Raw genomic sequence first — 23,241 nt, 5'->3', positions numbered from 1 at the left:
TATAAACTATATACACTGTGGAAACTAATTAACTTAAAAACTATCTTTTTTTCAAAGAATTCAATTAACTATTATCTTATCGAATATATAAATTGTCTAAAAGTCAGGTAATTTGATTATATACTTAAAGCACCAATTTCACAGTTATATAAACAGACGTGTTAGAACACTCAATCTAGTCTGGTGCTGGTGTTATACATCAGTGCTACACAATGCTATAGTGGTTACCATTTAAAAAACAGCTTAAATAGTCATTTTTTATAGTAACTTGTATAGGTGTATTTGATACTACTGAAATATTTTAAACAATAACATAAATAGTTTACAATACTCAGCCGTGGAGCATGAAAAACATGATCATTGTTCGATATTTTAAAGGTATCTATATAAACTCATCATTGATACCAGGATTAAATTTTTATATATTTACGCCAGACGCGCGTTTCGTCTACAAAAGACTCATCAGTGACGCTTGAATAAAAAAATGTATAAACAGCCAAACATAGTATGCCTTTTAAGCTTTTTATGCGGTATACATTTTGCGTTTTGTTCAAAGCCATACTATGACATGTAGTCGAACACATTAACAGTATTTATTTGCTGGTGGATAGTTGGCAAACAAACCACATCTCATTATATGTTTCTAGCATAGAGAAATTTGTAGCTTCAAAATCTAATAAAACACAAGAGTACTTGTGTTCCTGACTATCATAAAAATATAAAAGAATGACACAAAGGCTTATGTGTTGTCTTTCTAGGCCAGAAAATTTCATTACATCATGAGCCTTCCTTTATAGTTACTTCCCTATAAATGCTATAAAAATTATCAAATTAAAGTTTTTTGCGTTCCCTAAATATCCTTTTTGGTATTTAATTTTTTTTCTCCATAAAACCAATTTTCATACCTAAAAATATATTTTAAAATTTATAAACTTGTATCGTGTAAAAGACGCACAAAAATGTACACCTTTTAAACGATCATCATGCTGTTAAACAAACTGCGTAAGCGGTGCATGTATAAATGTTCCTCCTCATCTGTATGGCGACTTCCAACAAAACTATTCATTCACTATTATATATGTTTAACTATGTGTTCTTTTGTAATTCAATAAACTTCCTCGCTGGTCAAAACAGGTTAAATGTGAAGTCATGTATAACAAATCCTGAAATCTGCAATTAGAATTATGGAAGTAACATATCTTCAAATATGGTTCCAATATACGAATTCTTAATTTTTGTACCTTTTTGGTGAAGTTTTGGGTTTTTTTTCTTTTTCAAATATTTTATCTTTGTTTTTTTTCCTTTACCTAGAAATGTCATTCTGGCAATTTAACTCAATACCAAAATTGCTCTGTAACCCGTAAAATGATTGAACTATTTTTTTCATTCACATTTTGCAGACATTTCCTTTCTCACAATTATTGTTAATAAGTTTTTCTGATAGAGGGGGTTATCGAATTAAATTTGTAATTGTTACAATACTCGGGCACCATTCAAGCAAATTTTACGTTCTGTTGAAGGTCAGTAGTATTTTTCGGGATCACAGCTTCCTCAACCAACACAACAGAACACCACAATTTGACCGATATATTGCAAAAATAGCGTCAAGCCTTTATACATTGTATGTAGAAGTTAATTTAAGGAGTAAATTTTTTCATATGGACAATGTCAACATTGAAAGTTATAAAAAGATGAACCATTTGCTTGACTGATTCGATCCACACTAGAAATCGTCTTCTACAGATTAAAGTAAGGATAAACATACATTTATTAGTCCATATGTTGTTAATATGTTTTTCTTGTTATTTGGACTTACGTTAAAGTATGTTATAAATTAGATATGAGAAATTCAGTTAAATGTGAGAACATGAATTTGACATGTAACTCCCCTTTAAATTGTATCATATTTAATAGTTTCTTCTGGCGATGATTTTTCCTTCTTTCTATATTATTAAGCGTATTGTTCCCCTATTATTTTTTTAAGGTTTTCCAATTCCTCAAACAAATTCCATCAGTTCTTCTCTCCTTTACTCTTGAAATTAGAGTAAAACATAAATAGTATGTAGCAAATATCTAATATTCATGTTTGAGATTCCTTGCCTCATGTGCTATATGATGAAGTGAAATAATATTCTACATACTTTTCAAATTTGAAAACAATGGAACCTCATTGAACTCCATTGGTTTCTTTCTATGGATTAATAAATTTAACCATACACCTAGCCAAATATAACGCCCTTGTTTTTTTAAGGATTCTAGATACATGTAAAAGAATTTGATATAATATGCCCACAAATATAGCAGGGAGCACAACTTTTATTTTATATTCATTTTAAAGACTTTATACCAATGCTCAGAATAGACAATTTTGTTCCACATTAGTTTACAACTATCATAGTGTGTTGGCAAGTCCCCAAACACCATCAATTTAAATATGAAATCGGACAATGAAAAGAACAAGTAGAAATAATTTTTCTTTTTTTTTAATTTTCGTAAATTGAGCTTATTTCTATTATTATCTTCTACTCCATCTTTCTTTTTTCTTTAAAACGAAAAATTTATGAAAATTTGAGAAATTCCACACAAAGAAGGTCTCATAATTTTATCTCAATATCTATAGACATAGCGACAAAAAAGGCATGCTCATTTTTAATGAAATTTTCAAATTATTTTAAGGTCCCTAGTTATATTTAAGGGAAGTATTCCTTTGTTGTCCCTCAATCTGTATGACTTATATATTCCTTTTTCCAAAATATTCGTTCAAGATTAAGACTTAAAGATGCTACGTATACATTAATTTAGAAACATGACTGTTTAATGCATTTAATCAAAAATACACGTCATAAAAAAGCATAATAGTAATACACGTATTTACACATTAATAAACATGAATATAATCACATTCAGCTTATCAATGACAAATGTTCGAATGCTCTGTTACGTTCTTGATAGGGAAATAATTCTATAGAATGCATGAAAGCTAGTCTCGCTGATTCTATGTAGCCTAACAATTGAATACACCCAGGATGTTATAAGATATACTTTTCAAAAAGGGTTTATTAGTAGCTATTAAATAGTTTTCTTCTATAGTCGACTGTAGATTCCTGATAGAATTCCAACATTTCCGGCTATCTTCTAGATGATAATGACATAGAACACGAAGGAAATGAGCATAAGCTATTGAAGAAATAACGTTTGGTATTTCCATTTGTAATTCATCCGGATATAATCTAGAAATATCAATGAACACTAAACTTGATAGAAAAGACTTCCATAACCGAACAATTGTCATATTCCTAAATACGTGTTAATTAGAAAGTTCATTATGAATATTTGAAAACTGCATGAATGGTTGAAGTTTTTCAGGTGTACATTTCAAAAGTGAATACTGAATAATGGTAAGAGTTGCATTGTATTGCTTTCTTTTGTAGCAAAACGAAACTAACACCAGCCACCAAGATCGATACAGCGTCGTAACGTTTGTTCAGCAGAAAAATACTTATGTAACTATTGTACTCATTATAAGAAAATTTATTACATGACATATCCTCGATTGACAGAAATTTCTTACTTTTGCAACTTTGACAAATAGTATGTGTCCAGGTATTTAATTTTTGAACTCTTAATTGACAAGACCATATCTATCACTTTTTCAAAAATAAAATGAACAGTAGAAAGCAAAATGTCGCAAAAATAAATGGGTGATTCCAATAATCGTTCTACCCTCTTAACATATGAATAGTTTGTTTCATTGCTTTTATCCGTTGAGAAGACATCAAAATTCGAGAGTTGATCAGAAAATGAGAAACATTACCAATTATAACTGTTAAGAATATACAACTTATTTAGAAGTATTTTTTGTTCTTTTACTTGGATCTTATTCTCAAACAGATTATTCTCAGGAATAAAATAATGCGGACAACATGCGTATTCAACACAATATACAAGTCTCCTGAAACATCTCATGTAACAATATATGAAGTTTTCAGGTTTCCATATTGATAAAGGCAATTCTTATATCCAAAACAAAATTGTTTTTATGAAACATGAACAAAGCAATTCTTTACAGTCTATGTCTAAAGCTATAACATCTTTAAGAAGAATTTTCATGAGTGCATATCATAATAATTGTGTATGTGTAAATGAATAGATAAGTAGCTTTTCGCTAAATGAAAACGATATGCGCCACTCTAATTCTTCTTGTGTAGATCCTTTCACACCAACAGGCACACATAGCACCCCGTGTTTTACAATAGCATGTTTACCGTCGTATGTCGGCTATGATTTGTTTGATCCATAATTTGTTATGTAGGCAGTATGCAAAGTCATATATTCCATTTTCATCGGATACATATGGCCAATGCTTAGTGGGAAGCAATTCGTTTGTAATTTATGTTTTAAATGAAAAGTTTGAAAAGTAGAAACCTCCATCCATCTCATCACAGTCTTACATGTTTTTCTGTTCCAACACTATTCTGACATAGGTAATGATTCAGAGCTATCGAGGCATTTTGTGTTGTTGATTTTATCAAAGAAAATATATTAGTGTGTTTGTATAGGTCTTAATATTCATCAATTGGTTCATCATTTCTGGCAAAAAAAAACTTAACATTTTGTGATGCAACTCTTGATATAAGCATGATTTTTTTTGTCGTACTTCAAGATTTGATCCCATTTTTCATAGTATAGTTTTTGGCAAAGACAGTAATGACTGAAATCCCTAATCTGAAAAAATGTGCGTCAACATCTAATTATATTGAACGCGTAATTGTCTTGTTATGCCCATTTTAGTTTCATTAATGTGACTGTGCGTTTATATTGATATGATGTGCACTTGTCATTTAACAACTGTGCAACCATCTTTATATGGTACCATATACTAATATGATGTGCAAATATACTTATGTGATGTGCATTTTCCCTTACGTTATGTGGAAACATCTTTATATGATGTGGTTGTGTAATTGTATAATGTCCTCGTAACATTGTATGATGTGATTCGGTTACCTCATTATATGGTGTCAAAACGTTATTGTATAAAGTGCTTTCGTCGTTGTTATGGTCAACACATAACTTTACGATTAGTACGATCAAATATGTAGTTTTCGTTTGGAAAATGGTGTAGATTTTAAAAGAGATAAACATTGTCAACTTGTTACCTCGTTTGACGGAAAAAGCACGTATTACTTAATTATTCGAAAGTTGTAAAATTATGGATTGCAAAGTTTATGTTTATTCAATGGGTCTAGAGTAAAGAACATACGGCTAAAATCATTAACTTTTGGGTTCATGACTGAGTAGTGAGCACCTAAAGTTCAAATATTTGATCTACCAGATGATATTCGTCAAGTGTATATCTTGTAATGGCAATTAACTGTTTATAATCTAGCAGCTCAGGTGTCGTTTCAGCTTCCGATGTGCATTTTATAGAGGAAAAACATGAGACAGTGCAATTTAGCAAAAATCAATTTTCAAACGTTTTCGATTAAGATTAAGATCAATTAATACATGAGCTTGTTGGAGAATTTCTCGGCTACGTCGAAAATGTGTTAACTACTTTTATCGTAAATTCTACCATCCATCCATAACGGGGGCCCTTCGAGGCTGAGAGGTCTAAGAAGTCGAACTACTGTATCACTAGCCTATCTGTAAAAACTTAAGGATGTAAGTTCAAATCCATGAAAGGAAAGCTGGTATATTGTGGTAAGCTCGATGCGAATCTCATTTGACTAGAATTGTCAGTTTTCCTACCGAAGGTTGGTGGTTTTCCCCGGGCACTACGACTTCCACTATCAATATAAACTAACCGCCTCGAAAAAAAAACAAAAGTGGTAACAGTGGAGTAAAACTCCAATTAATCAAGTATTAATCAATCAATCATCCATACCATCAAACGTATGCATGAGTAGCAAATTTTATCACTATCGTTTTGAAATATGATTCTTTGAAAGAAATATGTCATTTAATCATTGTTAACAGATATAGGAAATGAATTAACAAAGCGGGAAAACATATACCCCTACATATACCGCTACAGCTGTCTATCGAATTAAAGACATTTTATGAAATTTTCGCAGCCGGCAATTTCTTCAACTCTCAAATTTTTCTTAGTCTCAATCTTTCTGTAAATTATCCTTCAGAAGCTGATACGAGGCTTGAACTACGTACATAATCTGTTTTCTGGCATTTCAAAAAGAATAAATGCAGATCTGGTAGATAATTAAGTTTATCCCTAGGTGCGCAATACGCAGTCGATGACCCTTGAGTTGATAACTTTTACCGAGTGCATAGATATAGGAAGATGCGGTGTGAGTGCCAATGAGACAACTCTCCATCCAAATAATTCAAAAAAAAAAAAAAAAAAAAAGGTAAACCTTTATAGGTCATTACTATTTTGATCTGAGCGTTACTATTGAGTCTTTTGTAGATGAACCGCATGTTTAGCGTATCATATTAAAAATCCTATACCTTTGATAACTAATCATAGGATATATGTAAACAAGGTACCAACGTGCCAATGTGTATCTCATTTAAAATTCAATCATTTTCCTAAAAAGGGCTACATTTTAGCCAGGTTTATAGTAATTCCAGAGAAGCAGATCAGAATCAGTTATGACGTAGACAGTAACCGTAATAATTGTAATCATATTAATTGACCATATGACTGATGAAAACACGTTCTAAAGCACGTTTTGACATCATATGATGAAGTAAACCGAACTACATCATATAATGACAAATGCATCATATCACAAATTGGTCGAAGATTGTGAAGACTTCGTTTAGAATGGTTCAGACTTAGACAGGTATAGTTAAAAGACTTAATCGAATATGATTCAAACTCGGGTTGAGTATGATTCAGATTTGTTTTTTAAATGGTTCAGAACAGGTCGAGTACAGGTATAGACTACTGTCGAGTAATATCGGATGAAATGCAAACCAATTTAGAATGGCGAGTACCAACCAATACAGTCGAGTACTAATATTGCCATTTTTTTTTAACAAACTTAGTCCAGCTTTAACAGTATTGTAGTGTTTGACACAAGTATGGATCGTGTGTCCATGTTAATAGTTGCTGAACATTTTGGATGGTATTATGTAGCAAAGGCTTTATTGAGACCATTAGGCTCGAAAATTAACATAGTAATTGTGTTTAAACAATACATTTTCAAAATTTGTTTACTTTGTAACCGATATTGAACCGTACGATGAGATGTGTAAGAACCAAAGAGTGGTTTATTTTTTAATATGTAACGAAAAAAAATCGCGCGTCCATTTTGACGAAATTCAAATCTGGCCTTTACTAAGAGAACATTAAATACAGGTAAACATTATTTCAAACGTTTTGTACTTATAATTTCTAAGGTGGAAGTATAATCACAGCGGGCTTACATAATCAAATATATTTCAGAAAAGATGATAAACATTTGATATGCAAATAACGTTTCGTTTTTTTTTACCCTAACTTTATTTACCTGGTAACGCGGATTTCCTTAACATTTACTTTCGTTTCTATTAATAATTCTTTTAAAATTCATATTGCAAAAATAAATGACCTTACAAATACACTTTAATTTAAATTCAGTTATCTAATAAACATGCATACCCTAAACTTCCTGCGAAAAACCTTTTGCGTTAAAACGCAAACCTTTACGAAATAACGATAACCTTTGCGTTATAACACAAATCTTTGCGATATAACGCACACCTTTGCGATATAACGCAAACCTTTGCGTTAAAACGCAAATATCTTGATTTCAATTATTCATTAAGTTTTGTATCTGTCATTCATTTCGGTTGTGATTTACTAGTAGATAAAAAAGAAAAAGAAACATACATACAAGGCCAAATTATTATAATTAATATGCATAGAAATAATGTAATACTTGAAGTGCAATTATATTTAAATCAAGATTGATTTGTGCATCAGAAAAGTTTATAATTTAACAGACAATATATATAGTATAGTATATAGGCATATTTGAATTGAAAAATGAAAAATAATGTCATACAATTGTGAAACTTCCAAGTCAAATAGACAAAATGATCTTTCTGCTTTAAAATGAATTATAAATGAGGAAAATGTTTTTTATTTTGATGCAAGAAATCGCTTTTTTAAATTTCAGAATATAATAAATATTCTTTGATAAAAAGTCATTGAATTTTTATTTCAATTTTAAGTATTTTTAAAATGCTTGGGTAGCAATTTGAATGGAGAGAACATAATTTTATTAATAAAACCTCTTCATTCTATACATTTTATTGCCAAAGGGTAGCTTGTTTGAATCTAACCAAGTTTATCATAGTTTTAAAGATCTATCAAATAATGCATTTTTACCCTTATGTTAAAATTCAGAATGGAATGGTGAATGTGTCAAAGAGACAATAACCCTACCAAAGAGCAGATAACAGCCAAAGGCCACAAAAGGGTCCTCAATGCAGCGAGAAAATCCCGCATCTGGAGGAATACACCCAGTGTTCCCGCTGGCAAAAAAAAATAATTGTGGCGATTAAGCCTCGTCATTTGCGAAAGAATTTGGCAAAAGAAATATATATAACGATTTATTTTCATCCATCTTGTTTATTTACTTTTTTCGGGTTTCTCATACTTTACCTGATCAGACAGTACTTGGAATTCAACTTGAACTCGTTAAGATTTTGACAGAAAATCAATAATCAGCTGATTGCTTTAGACATGTTATATAGCTATCGACAACAAAGGACTAATTAATAAAGGTGTTGATTGTATTGTTTGACAAAATGATATGGTTAAATAGAGTCTGTCACATGTCACATAAAGGATTTAGTAACCACTTTGCGACGCACAATGGTCGAAACAAATTTTTGACGTCTCCTCTCCTTCTTTTAATGATAGTCTAGAAAAAAATACTGTGAACTTGTGACAAAAATGTTCAAAAGCAAGAAAAATCTCCGATCTTTATCCTTTGACTTTGATATTGATAATTGTTTTGAGAGAGTACTTTAAATATAAAAAAAAAGAAGATGTGGTATGATTGCCAATGAGACAACTGACCACAAGAGATCAAAATAAACAGACATTAACAACTATAGGTCACCGTACGGCCTTCAACAATGAGCAAATACCATACCACATAGTCAGCTATAAAAGTCCCCGATATGACAATGTAAAACAATTCAAACGAGAAAACTAACGGCCTTATTTGTATAAAAAAAATGAACGAAAAACAAATGTGTATCACATAAACAAACGACAACCGCTGAATTACAGGCTCCTAACTTGGGACAGACACATACATAAATAATATGGCAGGGTTAAACATGTTAGCGGGATCCCAACCCTCCCCTAACCTGGGACAGTGGTATAACGATACAACATAAGAACGAACTATAAAAATCAGTTGAAAAAGGCTTAACTCATCAGATGGACAAGAATACAATTGGACGTGGCCGGGAACTTGTACATTCCGACAACAAAAAGACACTAGGAACAAATCTGATAGTACTCACATTTATCTGAAAGCTAGTTCAAAGCCACTAACAATTAATAAAAAAAATCATGCATCTAAGACTAAAGTCATTTGAGTGACACAAAATGTTTCAAGCATAGTTTTGCGTCACAACTTTTTCATTTACGCTGGTCTAAAAATGACTTTGTGGTTATGAAGAAATCTATACAAAAGTTGGGGGAACAACCTTAAATGAGGGATCAATTTTAAGTGATAAACGCTTTTGTTATGTTGTAAAAGCAATTTCTTCATTTGTTTTTAGTACAAAAGGACACATATTTTTCTTTTGGAGAAATTTTCCCAAAGAACAGTACATCTTTCTGGTAAAATATGGTCGAAACATGTTCAAGAATTTTGTTATATTCCGGGACTGATAACTTCTAAATTATTAAGTGGCCCCCTTTTAAGTTAAAAAAATTTCTTCTTCTTAAACGTAAATGTTTAATGTTAATTCATTACAATGTAGACTCCAATATAAGTTTGAGAGAATAAACATAGACAAAAATAGGGCAAACTCGTCTTATTTAGGGGGGGGGGGGGGGGGGGGGGGGGTTAGAAAAAAGGAAAATTTCAAACGAAAAATATACATTTATATTACTTGGCGAAACTAATAATAAAGTGGCGAAAAATATATTGTTTTGGGGAAAGAGGTGGCGAGAAAAATATTTCACCAATTTGCTCCTGCACAAAATTGTATACTAGTCTAGTGACAATGGACGTCATATTAAACTGCGAAATATATAAAAAGAACTTAAAATTAAAAATCATTCAAGGCTTACAAAGGCCAGAGACTCCTTACTTGGGACAGGCACAAAAACGCGGCGGGGTTAAACATGCTTTTTTAAATCTTAACCCTCCCCTATACACCAGCCTATGTGCATTGTTTTGGCCACAGCGATCTAACATTTGAAAAATTAGGATATCGGATATGTCTATAGTGACACTACATGTGTCCTTAATTACACAGGAACAGCTGATCATTTTGAAGCACTTCAATGTAACACCGATCATAAACAACATTTGTTATGTTAATCATTGGTTTTGTTTTATCTGACCACTGTTCGTCTACACATGCCAATTTCAATAAAGTGACTGACCCTGGCTTATTGTTTGCCTAGCCATAAAACCAGGTTCAATCCACCAAGTTTTCTTTTAATTAATTTATGATTATTGAACGGCAGTATACTACTGAGATTTTATTTACAGTGGTACTCATTACCCTCACTGTCATTTTGAAAACAAACATGACAAAGTTTCAATAACTTGTCATGACCTAAATCAAATTTGAAAACGCAGTTAAACATATTATTAGTACCTATAACAAACTTGGATAAACTTCAGATTATTATGACCAATTTAGAACTATTATCTTATTCTTATACACGACCTTGATAAACGTTAGTAAAATGCGTACAAGTAAATAATGTTAAAACTATCAATCGGTTCATGGTCATGGTGATTGTCATATTAGTATATAAACTTCAGTAGAAACCAAAGTAGATATCGATTTGAATTGCCAGACCGATTTATCTTCACTAGGAAACGAGAAGGAGGATTCAGATATGCTGAAATTTGTGTTGCTGATTAGTTGTTTGATATCTATCCAAACAGTTGTTTTTTGTGCTGATTGTGTTGATCAAGCATGCCTTACGAAACTTTATAATGCAAGAGTGACAAAAGCAGAGTATTATACAAGGTATGTAGTTATTGAACAAGCCATTTTGTTAAAATGTGAAATTAACAAACCATGGGGACTTCTAAAAAAACAAAAAGTTTGAGAAACCGTTAAGTCGCTTTGTCAGATAACAATGTCATTGTCGTTTCTCGATAAATCAGGACTCAAAATATTTGTCTGATTTCATTTATATAGACTATATAAATGGTTCATTTACAATGCATTGCGAGCTATAACATTCGCATAATAATAAATAGACACCAGCAAACATAAGGAAGTAATATGAGAGTACTACATTTCAAAATATATAAAACTTGCCATTGGTAGCTGCTGTAACTCTATCCTGTTCGTTGTCCGCTTTAAAAAAACCGGATATATAACTGAAAAGCCATTTAATTTGAATCCAATGCTTGAAGTAACACAATCACTTATTACGACATCCTTTCTTCTTTTTTTGGCATACTTTCATTGTCTTCGACCATTTTAAGACATAAAATGCTTGTAAATGTTTTCACAGATAATATATATTTAGTAGTCCTTGCGCACACAAAAAGCAGGACACAGATGCGTGCAGTCCTAACCTTGACAAAAGATAACTTTGAGCAGACTTGTTCACTACTTTTTAAGTTAACTTGGTAAATTTTCAGCAGACAAGCACGTTAACTTCGTCCTTGGCGGACTAGACCTACGGTCAACTTTTTAGGACTACTGCAGACCTATCGACAGGTCTGCTCCAAACCAGACCTGTGGACAAGTCTGCTTTAAACCAGTCCTGAGGATATGTCTGCCCCAGACAGTGTACAGGTCTGCTACTGACCAGACCTGTTGACCAGTCTGCTATTGACCAGACCTGAGGACAAATCTGCTTATGACAGATTACCGTGTTTAAGACTTTTCATGTCAAACTGAAGCCTTAAATATGTTAACAATATTTGCATTGTTCTTTTTTTCCCAGAAGGCCTATATAGCAAATTTCTCTACTCGCTAGACTCTACTTACCAAATTTTTTTTTTTTACTTCATATATAATTATATACATTAAACAATGGCTATACAGTCACAAAGAGCTATCATAAAATAAATGATTTTTTTTTGGTTAAAAAGAAGGCGGATAGAAAGGTTATACAATGCTTCAGAACAAGATTATATATCATTGGATATCATCATCATTGTCGACGTGGCTTCGTTCCCCATGTTTTACTGTCTCTTCCTAAATTTTCCTTTTTTGCATTACACGCATGGATGATTCATCGTAATTCACCTTGTTTGCATTGGATTAACGATTCTGTTTACTACAAAATATTCTTACGAAAATTGTACAGTGTCCGGATACTTAAGGTTTTGTATAACTATCAACAATCTCGTCAATTTCGTCAGATTTGTCGAGAGATTTGACTTTGCCGATTATAATTGATATATGGGGCGTACTCAAAATATACTCGTTATGGACATGAATGAAATGAATGAAATATTTGCCACCTGACGTTTAGCTACAAACAAAATCAACCGACATAATATATTATTTAACGGTATACTATTCCTAGAAAAGAACCTCATATACTTTTTATTATGTACAAATAAATTCAGACATGTCAGTGTTGGAACTTGGATGATGCGGTCAAATAGTTTTGTTTTACACACCACCCTGAACTACTAACTTAAGTGACTGTTCAATTTTTAAACACAGAGATGAAATGCTGACACTCTAAATTAATGTTGGAAAGATTTTGCATTCATTGTTTTCCAATATTGCTTCCATCCTGACATTAAAAAGAAACTTCTGATTTATAATGCAGCCATATAGATTTACACACTCAAGTGCAAATATGGTCAGTTTTGATTGATACTGTCAAATAAGTTTGTTATAGGAGCCAGCCTAAGTTATCAAAACTACTAAAATTTTGTTACGTTTCAATGTTTTGATCAAAAGGAGGACATGCCGGCACTCTGAATTTATGCAGACAAAATTTTGTAGTCAATGTGTTTTTGCTGTCATTTGTTTTATGCAATAAATTCAGACATGAATATTACTAAATTAGTATGCAGATATATGGATTTACCTGATAAAATGCAAATATAGTCAATTTAGGTTGATGCGGTCAAATAAATATATTGTCAGCCTGAGGTACATGTATCAAAACTACTGACATTTTATTACGTATCAATATACCATGATTTATTGAATAAAAGGAGGATATGCTTGCAACCTAAATTAATGCGGACAGAATTTTGTAGTTATTGTGTTCCAATATTGTTGTCATTTGTATTATACATTGGAATCTGACATTAAGAATATGGTTGATTTACTAAGCGGCTATATAGATTTACAAAATAAAGTGCACATATGGTCAGTTTTTGACATTTACACTGTGACGTCATGTACCTTTAGATATACATGTTGTTTATCTTCAACTATATTTTTGTATATTGTTTAGGTTGAGCTACTGTTTAAATGTGTAGAATAATGTATATAAAGTTTATCCACAAAACAATTAACACATTTCATGAAAATAAATCTGAACAAAAGTTGTTATTTGTTTGCTTTTTTCACTTTCTTGACATATTAAAGAAAGTTTTAAATACGATATAAGCATGTTACAGTCTTTGTTCTAAAATATTGGACAAGTCTTCGGACTGCGGCCTCAGACCTGTCCAATATTTTACAGAATGGACTACCATTGGCTTATATTCTTTACACAAATGGTTGATCTGATATAAAAAAAAAACACGATCGATATTATTCGTTTGTCTTTTTCAGACATCGCAAAACTATTGATATTTTCAAACGATATGCATTCGAATTACTTTATTTGCAGACCATTGGGTTCATCATGGTCGGGTTCTTCGATTGGACGAAGGAAAAAGAGACATGATTATCATTTACATCACGCAGGGGTTGTTGTGACAATCGACCAGTACGTAGTCGGAAGAGATAAATGGTTGATACACAAAGGCAGTGACTATGGTGATGCTCACGATACTGTCATTACGGATGCCAGCTACATGGGATCAAGGTTTGAAATATTGAACAAAAATATTGTTACCGTCAATTATATTAGTAAAACAATATTAAGAAAATTAGACATGATAAATAAAACCAGATAGCTACAAACATAGTTATCCACATGATAATTTTTTTGTAGAAAATAGGCTTTTATTTGACGAATATAATTATTTATCAAAGGTACCAGGATTATAATTTAATACGCCAGACGCGCGTTTCGTCTACATAAGACTCATCAGTGACGCTCAGATCAAAACAGTTAAAAAGCCAAACAAATACAAAGTTGAAGAGCATTGAGGACCAAAAATTCCAAAAAGTTGTGCCAAATACGGCTAAGGTAATCTACTCCTGGGGGTGAGAAAATCCTTAGTTTTTCGAAAAATTCAAAGTTTTGTAAACAGAAAATTTATAAAAATGACCATATAATTGATATTCATGTCAACACCGAAGTGCTGACTACTGGGCTGGTGATACCCTCGGGGACGAAACGTCCACCAGCAGTGGCATCGACCCAGTGGTGTAAATAGTTATCAAAGGTACCAGGATTATAATTTAATACGCCAGACGCGCGTTTCGTCTACATAAGACTCATCAGTGACGCTCAGATCCAAACAGTTAATAAAACCGGATATTTCCAAAAATAATTTGTCGTGATTATATGACTATCAAAGTGAAAAACAACACTTTATACGTTTCCTTCGTCCGAATGGCTTTTTCTTGATTTATCCTCATCAGTGACGTTCAAAGCCACATACTTGAAAGTCAAATAGAAATACGCATTATAAGCGAAACCGTTTGAAGAATCTCATAACCAAAAAAAAACGACTTGAAATATTTACCAAATTTATCTACGGTCAACTTTCCCGGAACGAGTTGAAAAATTAGTTTCTTATCGATCTTTAAATCTACGAATGGACAATTAGAAAAGGCTTGTCATAAATCAAGTGTGTTATGTACCGGAGAACTAGCTACTGTGCTGATGATACCCTCGAGAACTGATAGTCTATCAGTAGCAATATCGATTCCGTGCCTTGAAAATGACAACACTTTATAAACTATATCTAAGCGTTTGTATATATCCAACTTCATCGGGAATGCTTAAATATTAATGTTGAAAACTATTTAGACATGTCATATTTCCATGAACATTTTTAATTTGAACCATTTGTATATATATTCTAACTAACTGACGAAGATCAATTCTAATGTGATTAACTGATTCAATGTAATATATTACTAGAATTTAATTTGTATTAAATAAAATAGCTAAAAGATTAATATGATTTATCGTGCCTTTACAGCTGGACAAATACAAAAGTAAAGTATCTTTCGGCCTGTCATTACACAGTGAACAGTTTTATGATAGCAGCCAGAATAACATCCCCGTATAATTTATTGGGACCAAACTGTCAAACGGCTGCAAATGGAATATGGGACCTGATAGAACACTGCTAAAAAGATTCTCCGAGAGGTTGAATATAGATATGTAATAAATATTTTCCTCTATTCATTTGTTCGCTGTTTTATTTATTCAGTTTAAATAATTCTTTAGAAAATACAAGTATATAAGTATCAGTAATGCAACAATTATGGGTTATACAATACAAAAAAAAATTATGAGCTGGAAATACATCGGAAATCTCCAATTAATCTGTATTATAATTAACTTGAACAAGAGACATTTATTTATCTTGTGGTTTGGATTAAAAAAGATTTGTTCTCCGGAGAAAATTCATATTTCCCGATTCTCAATCCGAGGGAAATATCTCTGTTCGAAGGGTGAACAAATCTTCTAAGCTCCATAAATAGTTATCAAAAGTACCAGGATTATAATTTTATACGCCAGACGCGCGTTTCGTCTACATAAGACTCATCAGTGACGCTCAGATAAAAAAACCTCGGGGAATAAATGTTTTATTCAACAGTCTATACTGGTTTTACTCATAGAACATACTACTTTACACAGAAATTTCCCATATACACTGTGGATTAAAAGTTAAATATTTGTTTTAAAATATGTATTTTATGTTCTACTGTTACATTTAAAACGATTTTTCAAGACGTTATTGATTATGCTACCGCTATATATAGAAGTTTATTTTTCAAAACGTTATGTTCATTAACCGCGAATAGCTTCCCATGGGATAGTCCCTAAGTCAGATGGAAATATGATACTCAGAGGGGGAAATAAAGCTTTGCTCGGTGTCACATTGGATAGTCATAGACAATTAAATATTCATTTACCCCCCCAAAAAATGCTTAAATAACTATAGTAGATAAAGATGTATTACTTTAAGATGACTTCTCTGCCAATGCAAAATTTTCTCGATACACAGCTGAGTGTATATTTTTGTATCACAGTAGGGAAGGTAAAATCAATCGTAATTTAAGATCTAATTAAACTCATCATAGATTCCAGGATTAAATTTTGTATTTACGCCAGAGGCGCGTTTCTTCTACATAAGACACGGATGACGCTCGAATCCAAAAAAGTTAAAAAGACCAAAGTACGAAGTTGAAGAGATTGGAGGACTAAAATTCCGAAAAGTTTTGCCAACTACAGCTAAGGCAATCTATTCCTGAGGTAGAAAAGCCTTAGTATTCAAAAATACAAAAGTTTTGTAAGCAGTTAATTTATAACTATCACCATATTGATGATAATTCATGTCAACGCTGAAAAAGTGCCGACTACTGAGCTGGTGATACCCTCGGGGAATTAAAACTCCACCATCAGAGGCATCGACCTAGTGATTGTAAAAAAACTCATTATAGCTACCCGGATTAAATTTGTATTTACGCCAGACGCGCGTTTCGTCTACATAAGAATCATCAGTGACGCTCGAATCCAAAACAGTTAAAACGGCAAAATAAAGTACGAATTTAAAGAGCTTGGAGGACCAAAATTCCTAAAAGTTTTGCCAAATACAGCTAGGGCAAGCTATTCCTGAGGTAGAAAATCCTAAGTATTTCAAAAATTCAAAAGTTTCGTAAGCAGTTAATTTATAAATATCACCATATCAATGATAATTCATGTCAGCACAGCAGAAGTGCTGACTTCTGGGCTGATGATACCCTCGGGAAATTAAAACTCCACCAGCAGTGGCATTGACCCAGTGGTTGTAAATAAACTCATCATAGATACTAGGATTAAATTCTGTTTTTCCGGCAGACGCGTATTTTGTCTACTTAAGACTCATCAGTGACGTCTGAATCCAAAAATGTTAAAAAGGCCAAATATAGTACGAAGTTGAAGAGTTTTGAGGACCAAAATTAAAGGTTTTGGCAAATACAGCTAAGGCAATATATTCCTGAGGAAGAAAAGCCTTAGTATTTCAATAATTCTAAAGTTTTGTATGCAGTTAATTTATGAATATGACCATATCAATGATAATTCATGTCAGCACAGATTTATCCTTTCAGATTTCTTTTGACTGTTCTACTTGTTTTGTTCACGCTGCTGCTATCTTTTGTTGATACTTAGAGTATTTCTTTAGTTACTTCTAAATAATTTGCCGTTAGTCATAAGTAAATAAAAACTAACCTTAAACGGTCATTTTCTCAATTTTAAAGTAAACGTGATTCGGGTTGATATAAAAACAAGGATATAGAGTATGACTGCAAATTAGACAACTATCCTTTCAAACCCAAAGTTAACACAATGAACAATTACCAGGTCGTCGTGTAGCCTTCCCTTCCACAATAACAGAAAAATAATATTGAAAAGGTTCAAGGAGGAAAAACAATTCAAACACATAAAACAAAGGGGCTAATTCACAATATAACAATGAACGAAAAAACAATTACACACACCAACCAATGACAACAATTATGAACAATGTCTTTCCGATAATCCATTTCTGTCAGTGATCATAAATAAAAAGATGTTGTATATAGTTATCAAAGGTACCAGGATTATAATTTAGTACGCCAGACGCGCGTTTCGTCCACATAAGACTCATCAGTGACGCTCATATCAAAATATTTATTAAGCCAAACAAGTAAAAAGTTGAAGAGCATTGAGGATCCCAAATTACAAAAAGTTGTCACAAATACGGCTAAGGTAATCTATGCCTGGGATAAGAAAATAAGTGCCATTGAGACAACACTTCATCCAAGTCAATCAGTACGTTTTCAGGAATTAGGAAATTAGTTTTTACTCGTAAATACTGAAGAGCCTGAACATGACTTTTGAACTACTAGCAAAATGCCCAAGCCTACTAGATTAACCATCATGGACTCAAGGAACGTCTATCTTTTTTTTGGGGGGGGAGGGGGGTTTAAGGATATGTAAAGATCGTGTAGGTCATTATTTTTTATACTATTTGTAGTAAATGTCTTTTTTGTAATTCTTGCACTAGTAGCACGATTTCAGTCTGAAACGGTCATTTTGGTCTGATCACATCTTGATTGACTGGATTTACCGCTAGAGGAAATCGTCGAGACTTTTTAGACCGTGTAAGACTCCGTTACGATCGATAGCCGCATCAGGTAAATCAGTTCGTTAAGGCATGTCCAGACAGAAAAGACTGAATCGTCTAGCGGGCTGTTTAAACCCGTTAAGATAGTGTCAGACCAAAACAGACCATGGATACAAAATTACGTTCAAAATTTTCAGACCCTGTTTAGATCCGTTCAGTATATCGGTTTGATACCACGAGTTGCGCCCCTTCTACTCGATTATGCATTTTAGATTAATATATATATATGTATTTTAATATTATAATTTGAAGTATATTTTGGTTAATTAAAAAGATAAATAAAGATTAAATCGGTTGATTCTTTATTTCTTTTCTTGTTTTGTTGAGGAACTACTAAATTATTCGTCTATATAATTGTTTATTTTTTAATAAATGTTAGTTTATATGAATATATATATTGGTAATTAAATGCAAGGACGTATGTTTATTGTATACACACCAAAATGTATGCCATCAATTTAACCTAAAAATGTGAACACCGGTGAAAATGTGTTTCGTATTTGAATATTTAAAAGTAACGGCAAATCCTAAACGTTACCTTAAAAAGTTAAGGAAATGTTTTATGATTGCCAATGAGACAATCCACAGAAATGCAACGGAGGCAAATTAACACATGCATATTTTTGTTTTATGTATTACAGTTGCTTTAATTCGTTATCTGTTGATATATGTCATAGTTTACCGTGGAAGCTGTTGCTTTTTTATGTTTTTTTCGTGCGAGTTACTCTATTAAACTTGGAAAAAAATATTCTCGACATCCGGAAATTCAAAAAAAAGACTTCCCGGATCCCGAAAGCTGATCATGATACTGCATTCAGTCTCTGTCGGGACCGTGTTAAAGTATCACCGTATAAAAATGTTCATTCAAACAATGTTGTATATCCTTATAAAATTTATTTTCTAATTCATATAATATGTATATAGTACTTAGTATATACAACAGTATATATCTTTATTTCTCAACAAACCAAATTACAATGGTATAGAGATACACACAATAATTACATAGTGTATATGTACAGACATACAAAAATTATACGAAAGCAAGAGGAGGTACATATCATATATTACGATATACATATTAAACTAAATGATATCAAGTACATGAATTACCCAGGAGAGCCTAAATGAATATTTACAATTCTTATATATTTGCACAAGTTATTAAGATCAGAAAGATTTTTACTATTCATCAGTTCATTAAATTTCAATGCATTTGGTTGATTTCTATATTTTTTTCTCAAAAACTGTTTACGATCATCATTGAATACAGAACACATAAAAATATAATGAAATTCATCTCCGATGTCACCAGAATTACAAAGTAAGCATTTTCTATTTTCTCTTGCAACGTTTTGCCATCTACCAGTCTCAATAGGAAATCTGTGACTTCCTGTTCTCAATCTACATAATGTAATAATATTTCTATCATCTAAATGTTTAAAATAATATTCAAATTGATAGTTTTCTTTATACATACGGTAGTTTATAGCTTTTGGCGATTCTTGCACGTTAGTGTGCCATTTCTGTTTAAATTGATCAACAAGATTTTGTTTAACAATAGTATATAGCCATGTATCGTTTACAAAATATTGGGTATCCCACACAAATGATAAACCAGATTCATCAAGAATGGATTTAACATATTTCAACCATGTAATATCATTTTTATATTTATACAATGAGTACTTGTATAGTATTGCAGGAAGTTTTTCTTGTTTTCCAGACAACAATTTAGTCCAGTAGTTAATTATACGGAGTTTTATATCAATCTCCAAAGGATATCTGCCCAATTCTCCATATATCATGAAATTAGGTGTAGAATTTTTAACCTTAAGCAAAAGTTTGCAGAATTTCATATGAACCCTTTCTATAACCGAATTATTACCAAAACCCCAGACTTCACTCCCATAAATTAAAATAGGTTTAACAATCTTATCAAATAATTCAATTTGACATTCAATAGAAAGATTGTGCAATCTGCCTTTTTTGATAACGTCGTACATAGCACACATTGCTTTATTTGCTTGTGCTTTTTTAGCCTTTAAAAAACTTCCTGTTCTACTGAATAAGACACCTAGATAAGTAAACTCATTAACAATTTCTAGTACAATATCTTCATAATTAAACTTAACATTATTAGGTAGTCTACCTTTAGAAAAAAATACAATTTTACTTTTTTGTACATTCACTTTCAGTTTCCACAATTTACAGTATTCAGATAAAGTATCCAGTTGCTTTAAATTTGTAAGTCAACCTGAGACTCTGATAACAAGACTGTATCGTCTGCATATAATATAATAAAAAGTTTAAGATAACAATCTAGTTCAGTTTCTAATTCATCTGATAGAGATTTCAAACCATCTATGTTCTTTTCTATTAGAAAATCTTCTAGATCATTTACATATAAAGAAAAAAGTATAGGAGATAAATTTTCCCCTTGCCTAACACCAACATTACATGGGAAAAATTCAGAATATTCATTACTATAAAAAATTCTAGATTTTATGTTACTGTACATATTTGTAATAGTATTAAACATTTTACCATTCACAGAGTATTTAAGTAATTTTGACCAAAGTCCTGCATGCCAAACAGTATCAAAGGCCTTTGCAAAATCAATAAAGGCACAATAAAGTTTTTTCTTTTTCTGTTTTAACAGTTCAAATAATAGATGAAGTACAAAAATGCTATCGGTAGTAGAATATTTTTTCCTAAATCCAAACTGGTTTTCCTTAAGCAATAAGAAATTTTCTAAAAAAGAGCTTACTCTAAGATTGAGTACTGAAGTAAAAAGTTTACCCAAGCAGCTTAAAATAGTGATGGGTCTATAATTTTGTGGATCACACTGATCTCCTTTATTCTTGTAAAAAGGTATAATATTTCCAATAAGCCAGGATTCTGGTACATTTCCCGAACTAAATATAACATTAAAAAGCTTAACATAAACAGGCATAAAAATATTACATGTAGACTTTATATATTCATTTATAATTAAATCATCACCACATGCTTTTCCATTTTTTAGTTTTTTTATACATGTAAAAATTTCTACCTCAGTAATACTACTGTTAATAATTTCATTCAATTCTTGCAATTCTTCTGAAAAAGGTATGTTTTCATCTTCAGAAGTTGAAGAATTAAGACTTTTAAAAAATTCGTAAAGAACATCAACAGAAATATTAGCTGTTTTTACCCCCCTGTTTGTATTCAAAATCTTCCAAAATTCCTTTGCGTTGCTGTTTTTTAATGTGTTCATCTTCTGTCTGATTTCTTTTTTATGTTTTTTTATGGATCTATCTAGTTGTCTCTTATAATCTCTCTCTGAGTTTTTCATTTGTTTTCGATTATTTTCCGTCTTAATGGATTTATACCTTCTTTTTGCGATACGGAAACATTTTCTTGTTTTCCAGCATTCCTTGTTAAACCATGGCTTGTGTACCTTTTTATTGAAGTGTTTGTTTCCCCCCTTGTAATGAGATCCCAATACCTTTTCTGCTGATTCTAGAATAATAGCGTTCACCTGTTCAACCACTTTATTTATGTTTTCTTTAGCTAGTATGCTAGTTTCTAGCATGTTCAACATATATATGTATGGCGTTAATTTTAAAAAAAAATCTGTGTTTGTTAAAATGGTCGAGTTCAATGGCACGTGCTAGTAATCAACCGGGTCAACAGGTAACAAAATCAATGATCCATAACGTAAGAAAGAACATGCCTATTATATTTTACAATTACTCTCACCATCATTCTTAATAAAAGGGTGCCGTAGGGCTAAACGTTCATAAAGAATTAATGAATTTGTGTATACACGTATTTAAATAGTGATGTCTGACCGTCAGTTTTTAATATACATGTCTTTGTTTTTCTTATATTGAGCAAAATAACGAATTTGAATCTATTATACGTTAAAGTAATATATGTCTAAACACTAAAAGACCATGCAAAATATTTGAGCGCCGCAGGGAAAATCATTAAAAAAACATGTACTGTTCGGAAGTTTGTTTACTATTCGCTTCTCTACTTGTATAGTTTAGAGATTATTCCTTTAAATTATGTCAGTTACTTAGTATATAAAGTAGTGTGTATCATTGTATTCTATTTATTTGGCTAATTGTATAATTATAATATACATTTTGTATTTCACAACTATATATACTATAAGTTGTAGTGTGATTGATTGTTGGTTGTTTAAAGTCCAGTGGCAAATACTTCATGCATATTAAGGACCAGCTGTAAATAAAAGAAAAAGTGTAAGTGTTGGAATGACATATACAATATATCACCAGGTGCATTGTCAGAGAATTATAAATTTTGATTTTACTTTGGTAACTAGACACAATTGAAGAGAGGCAGCCCAATCTTTTCTTCTTTTTGTTACGAGTACACATAAACTGATCTTAGTTATTTCGTGAAGCATTTCCTTTAAATGATAAAATCGCGCGTGATTATCTAACAAATACTCACAGTGCAGTGTACTGCAATCAGGCGCGGATCCAGTCATTTTAAAACCCAGAGTAAAGGTGTGGGGGGGGGGGGGGGCAAGTATATGCTCTATTCAAATGCATTGATCGGCCAAAAAAAGGGGGTCCAACCC

General features: G+C 31.9%; 1 protein-coding gene across 1 annotated transcript; it reads left to right on the top strand.

Moving 5' to 3' along the window:
* Nucleotides 1–10,920: 10,920 nt before the first annotated feature.
* On the top strand, nt 10,921–15,672 carry LOC134697109 (uncharacterized). The gene is made up of 3 exons (XM_063559154.1): nt 10,921–11,184; nt 13,979–14,176; nt 15,468–15,672. Exons 1-3 carry the CDS (start codon nt 11,051–11,053, stop codon nt 15,619–15,621), a joined length of 486 nt encoding a protein of 161 aa, XP_063415224.1. The 5' UTR covers nt 10,921–11,050; the 3' UTR covers nt 15,622–15,672.
* Nucleotides 15,673–23,241: the final 7,569 nt, after the last annotated feature.

This window comes from Mytilus trossulus, chromosome 14, assembly GCF_036588685.1.
Source record: "Mytilus trossulus isolate FHL-02 chromosome 14, PNRI_Mtr1.1.1.hap1, whole genome shotgun sequence".
Classification (NCBI taxonomy): Eukaryota; Metazoa; Mollusca; class Bivalvia; order Mytilida; family Mytilidae; genus Mytilus; species Mytilus trossulus.
This window is presented reverse-complemented; position numbering and strand designations above follow the sequence as displayed.

Excerpts from the sequence above, each read along its gene's own strand:
- LOC134697109 (XM_063559154.1), top strand. The coding sequence starts at position 11,051 with ATGCTGAAATTTGTGTTGCTGATTAGTTGTTTGATATCTATCCAAACA. Across the intron at positions 11,185-13,978 it reads AAAGCAGAGTATTATACAAG|ACCATTGGGTTCATCATGGT; the intron begins GTATGTAGTTAT and ends CTTTATTTGCAG. Across the intron at positions 14,177-15,467 it reads GCCAGCTACATGGGATCAAG|CTGGACAAATACAAAAGTAA; the intron begins GTTTGAAATATT and ends GTGCCTTTACAG.